This window comes from Gymnoscopelus braueri, assembly GCF_963280865.1.
Source record: "Gymnoscopelus braueri genome assembly, chromosome: 5".
NCBI classification, from domain to species: Eukaryota; Metazoa; Chordata; class Actinopteri; order Myctophiformes; family Myctophidae; genus Gymnoscopelus; species Gymnoscopelus braueri.
The window spans coordinates 57,888,359-57,894,485 of NC_137606.1; the positions used below are offsets into that span (position 1 = coordinate 57,888,359).

The 6,127-nt window shown below is 41.9% G+C and overlaps 1 protein-coding gene across 1 annotated transcript; it reads left to right on the top strand.

Annotated features, from left to right (window-relative positions):
* Nucleotides 1-4,489: 4,489 nt before the first annotated feature.
* LOC308086019 (uncharacterized protein) lies at nucleotides 4,490-5,894 on the top strand (the record flags this gene model as incomplete). The annotated part of the gene is made up of 5 exons (XM_080429336.1): nucleotides 4,490-4,606; nucleotides 4,719-4,850; nucleotides 5,087-5,157; nucleotides 5,656-5,773; nucleotides 5,874-5,894. Exons 1-5 carry the CDS (start codon nucleotides 4,523-4,525, stop codon nucleotides 5,892-5,894), a joined length of 426 nt encoding a protein of 141 aa, XP_080285462.1. The 5' UTR covers nucleotides 4,490-4,522.
* Between the last annotated feature and the right edge of the window lie 233 nt (nucleotides 5,895-6,127).

The window sequence follows — 6,127 nt, forward strand, 5'->3', positions numbered from 1 at the left end:
GTGTGTGTGTGTGTGTGTGTGTGTGTGTGTGTGTGTGAGAGTGTGTGTGTGTGTGTGTGTGCGTGTGAGAACTGTTCCATAACTGAGCGCCCCTGAACTTGATAGAAAAATGATACAGACCAGTAGTACAGAATGTTGGTGAACATTGAGAGATAATTTGTAAAAAAAAAAAAAAAAAAAAAGTGGCAGGCCGTTTTCTTTTTAAAGCGCCGTTTTCAGACAACAGTGGACACTGGACAGGCGCCGGCGGACACTGCCGACACTTCTGACATACGCACGCGTGCGGGGACACCTCCCCTACAACGCCACACTCTCGGATAAGCCCGAGAGGTGTAAAAAAAAGTGTGGTGGACCGTCCAGTGAGGTCAGGGGTCAGAAAAGGGCCGTTTTCAGACACTAGTGTATGCAAATTGGACACTGGACAGGAGACGGTGCTTAGTGCCAGCACTTCTGAGGTAGGCACTCGTTCGGGGAGAGCCCCTCTACACCGCCACACTCTCCGCTAAGCGGGAGAGGTGTATTTTGAAAAGTTGCGGGCCGTCCAGTGAGGTCAGGGGTCAGAATTCGCAAACTGGCTGTACCTGGGAACCTGGGAACGGACAAAAAACAAACTCAGTGCGCATGCGTATGCACCGCTGTTGCCAGATCGTGCGCGAGTAACAAGCAACCAGCTTCATGAAAAAACACAAAGCTGCGTGCGCACTGCTTATGCGTCGACGCACTTTCTCTAACCAATTTACACCCACTTCACGCTTACAATACCTGGACATGGCAACCCAACCTCACTCTCCGAGCCTATCAGCGTCGTCGCTCAAACACGAACGGCAGCCATTGTTTCTGTCCATTGTTTCTGTGACCAGCTTTCTCCGGACTTTTCAACTTCACAAAGCTCTCAAACTTCTTCTTTGAGGCACGGAATTTACTTATAAGATATCGTTTGGATAGAATTTAGTTGTTTCACTTCATATGTGTGGTCAATTAATCATGACAGAGCCTATTTAAAAATAAAAAATCAGAGAGCCGGCAGGGGCGGCCAGTCACACGCATGTATCCGAATAAGGCACCCTATTTTGGGCATGGCCATCTCAAAAGTCCCGTTGCGTCACATCAGTCGCGGAGGTGGCAAAAATGCACTGCAATTGGCTGAAGGCGAAAAACGGTGCGTACTCACCCACCAGCGTATGTTGGCACACACACACACACACACACACACACACACACACACACACACACACACACACACACACACACACACACACACAGATCTGTTGTGCTGTAGTCAAGGTTTTGTAGTGCAAAAAAAAACGGGGAGAGAGTGACACCACGCACGTCTGTGTGTGTGTGTGTGTGGGGGGGGGGGGGGGGGGTGGGGCGGGGGGGGACAGCCATGCGCGCACACAGGGAGAGAGGGGGAGAGAGTATGGAGTCAGAACAGTCTCATAATGAGTGAATGCACAAGTCCTAATGAGTAAATGCACGAGTCCGGTTTGTATTCACACATTAGATTTTTGAATGAACAAGTTCTGGTTTGCATGTGTTTTTTTTGGTTCAGCACTACAAATGCGATGCTTTGCGTTTGTGTTTCAAGTCCACAGCTTTAAATCCACAGTCTGTGTATTGAAGTCACGTTTGTGTTTTGTGTTTGAAATCCACAGTTTAAAATTCACAGTTTGTATTTTGTGTTTCAAATCCACAGCTTTAAATCCACAGTTTGTGTTTTAAAGTCACATTTATATTTTGTGTTTGAAATCCACAGTTTAAAATTCACAGTTTGTATTTTAAAGTCACATTCCAGATGCTCTGCTTCACAAATATAATTATCTATTTATCTCCAAAACACTCAATTTACAAATGCACATTGAATTAACTGCAACACAAATCGGCTGGTGTGCATTTGCACACTGCTTCTCTGTGGTGGATCTCCTCTGTGCACGCACGAATCTTTATGAGACTGACCTGACGGTGGGCGTAGACGAACGTCGTCATTGGCCGAGTAAATCTGTCAATCAAAATCATGTTTCTGATTGACAGGTTCATCAGCCAATCAGACGGGTTGGCTTTCAGCCAATCACAAGTGCTCTTATGTTTTTCTCCGGCAATCAAATAGTCATATATATATTCTCTGCACCTGCGCAGAGTTGAAAGCAAACAGGGCGTAATGGCGGACACGACAGAAGTTTGGGGAAGAGATTGAAAAACAACATGAAAAATGCTGCTGGAAGTGGTGGTCAACAACGTGAATCTGTAAGTAACACATTTATCTTATTATCCCTTTGTTGTAAATCATCTAATGTTATTGAATTATAATAAGTTGAAGCATTCTGCTTAGCCACGTAACTGATGATGATGATGATGATGATGATGATGATTGCATGCCGACGTTGGGTTTAAGCCTTAAATTCATGGTATGTGTCTTAACATGAGGGAAATACTTGTTCTACAAACTAAGTGTAAATTGATTAAGATAAGAGTTGGATTATATTATCGAAATAAATAAATAACCTCTGGTGGGTGTTATATTAAAACACGTGACCCGTAGAAAGATGTAACTCTAGGGGGTGTTTCCTGGCTGTGAGTGACCCATATGGTAGCATATTTGTTCAGGTTACAGGTGTCAGCGTGACACTGCACCTCGTTATTGTCATTGGGGCATAAACAAGAAGTTGGAGGATAAAATAAGTCTGATTGATTGATGTACTTTATTTAGTAAGACATGTGAACAGTACATGATAGTACATAACAGTACATGGAAGTACAAATTCACAATACAAGGTCTACTAAACTGGAAATCTCATTAAGCACTAAGCTTGTTTAAGATGAAAACCCCATGCACACAAATCATGATGACAAATCATGTCTGATAATGATGTACCGTGCATGTTCACATCAAGTATACTTTACATTACTTAAGACTGTTTTTCTAATATATAATTTTTAACATTTTGGACAAAATGGGCAATTTTACATCGAGGTGCCCAGATGTCCCTAGTGCCCAGCTATCCTGTATCCATTTAAAAGAGTACTGTTACCCTTTAGCCTAAAATATGTTTTATTAAATCAAATCAAGCAGTCAAAAGAAGATAAAAGGTACCATACGTAAGGTGGCTTTTATTTATATATTTTATGGGTAGTAGCCTAATCAGCAGCTGAGCAAAATAGTGTAACATGTACTTCTTAATTAACAAGTGGGAGCTAATTATAATGCTGCATTTGATAGAACTACATTTGAGGATCTATATTGCTATATTGTGATTTATATCATGTGCCTCAGACTCTACTGTCAGTGCCTTAAATAAATCTGATTTTCTCCCCCTATTTACAGGGAATATCTCATCTAGCCATGGGTTCAGCAAGGGCTTTGTATGAGCTCTTAGGCAATGAGTTATCATTGTCCCCATCCGGCTCACACCAAGCTACCAACAGAGATACCCCGGTCAGGGCAGGCCAGAGCAGGCCAGGCATGGCCAGAGGCAGCTCACAAGTAACCAACAGAGTGCTGGACATTCCTCCAGTCCAGGCAGGCCAGAGCATGGCGAGAGGCAGCTTCCAGACCGCTCTTACAGTAGGGCAGGCCATTCCTCCAGTCCAGGCAGGCCAGAGCATGCCAGTCATGGCGAGAGGCAGCTTCCAGACCGCTCTTACAGTGGGGCAGGCCATGAAAAGGTGATGCATTTCTAATTCAATTTAATTTGGCAACCCAGGATCAAAAGATTTCTTAGTGATGTAATATTTTACAGTAATCATACCTCTAAATGGTGTTTTCAGGTTGAGAACCACTGTTGTAGATGAGTGAAGATTTGATCATTCATCTTGCACCCTCAGTCATTTCAAAAAGTCAAGTTTGTTATATGACAGCATACATTACATTCTATCTGGTTTTGCTCACTAATATCATTCCCACACCAGGCCATTCCCGCATATATATAGTAAGTCTGACCAGCCTAGAGGGAAGAAGAGATTCTCCTCCCCTGCCACTTCTGTCGCCAAAGTGACCAACTTCCATGTATATGTCCTGCCGGGACCCGCTGACTTCACACCAAAGGGCACCGAAGAAGAACTACAGCTTGCCATCGCTGGGCTTGGGAAGAGGATAATCAGCCTTCCCGATCACTGGGAACACGATGCGGTAATCTGTCGACGCTAACTGATTAATACATATTGATATGTTTCTGTATTGTGGGTTTTCTTATTTTACTGAACTTTTCTTTCTTCATTTTTTGGGGGTTTTAAGATTGAAGCTCAACTTTTGGAGGAATTTCCCACATTGAAAACCTTAAAGGGAGGCTGAAGTCTGAAGTCTTCAGGTAGCATTTTTCTCCTTTTCCACTTGTTAAAATCCCCAGAGAACATCCTTTAAATTAACTATTGACATCACTCTTCTTATTGTAGAGGCACATGTTTTCCTGATAAAGACTTATTGCAATTTGTTTAATTGATTTATGTTTTAATGGACACTTTAGGTGGTAGTGGACGTCACAAGCTCTCTGTCATTTTACAGGCCCCTGGGGGGTAGACCACTAAGATGCCGAAGGCAAACTGCATGAAGTGTGGAAATCTTCTGCCTTTGCAGATGTTGCCGTTGCATCTGCGGTGTTGCACTTGGAATGTAAGCTGTACAGCTTTCCTCTAATTTCTGATGTTATTTTTTTTCTTGTGTGCAAAATGAGACAATGTTTGATTGTCTCCAGTTCTAGCTCTCTTTTTTTTTTTTTTTTAAGGAGAGTGAATCCGAGGCATCTCCTGACAAGGACTGTACGATTATTGAGGAGACAGTGCGCCGTTCTACAGCTGACGCAGACCTTCCCACCGCTGAGTTTGAAGACTCCATAGAGATGGGAGAGTCTTGTGAGGTAATCGAGGCTTATTCATTATCTTCCATAGGAAGTAATCATAAGTTTCACTTCATAATGATATGATGCTTAAAGTTATAAATGGGCATGCTGTTTTGTTATGGGACACAATATACTCATTTTGGATCATAAAATTATATTTACTATTGCTAGACAATATCGTATGTCTGAGGTTCATTAACCCTGACAGTTTTCGTATCATTCTCTTTTACTTTCTTTGTTTTCTTTGTTTGCAGGTTTGCCCAATCTGTCAGAAAGAATACCCAATAGATGTCCTTCTTTTTCATGCCAGCATGTGTGGTGAAGGGTAAGACGTTTTGACTAATAGATTCAGATAAAAGATGTGTTTGTACATGTTGGCACACGTACTTTATGTACACTGCACAAACACACACTTTAAATTAATAATGTCATTACTGTACTTGACAATGTTATCTACAGATGATTATTTATTGGGACCAGCTGGACAAGCAAGGACTTATTTTGAAATAGTCATGAAAATGAGTTATGATTTTACATTTTTGATTTGGGCTGCCTCAACAGACAAAGCCTCCTGTGACCTTTGGTGGCCCCACCATGGGGAAATGAGTGTGTGTGTTTGTGTATGTGTGTGTGTATATATATATATATATATATATATATATATATATATATATATATATATATATATATATATATATGGTTTTCATTTCAGGACTTTGTATGGTGTTGGCTTGAGGCAGGAAAGTATGTTAACAATAATGTTTTTTTGTTTGTAATTTTCTCTTTTTTTGTTTGTCTTAAGAATTGACACTGCTTGGCGCAGGGAAGCAGCCAGGACCAGAAGTGGAGAGGAATTGCCAGGACCTTCAGTTCCAAGAGGAGCTGAATTCTCAGGACCTTCATGTCAGTTGTTCCGACAACATCTAGAACAGCCAGTCAGGGTTGGTGAAGTTCGGAGTAGCTTGATACCAGGAGTAGATTTGGAGTGTAACTCCAAATGTACTAGTCTCTTGCTCTCAATCAACATGTTTGATCCTGAAGAAGAAAAGGGCAGTTCCTTGATTGCCTTCTATAAAAGGAACAATGTTAACTGGGCAGCTCCATTGAAGTGCAGGCTGACAGGTATTACACCCCCCCCCCCCCCCACCCCACTGTTTGTTGAATTATTGAAATTATTTAAATCATTTTTTGATCTGAAGTCATCTTTATTTTCAAGGAGATACAGCTATCGGTGAAGACGTCAATCGACATGTTTTGTCAATTGCCATGCAGAAGCTGAAGACTGGCTTCAGTAT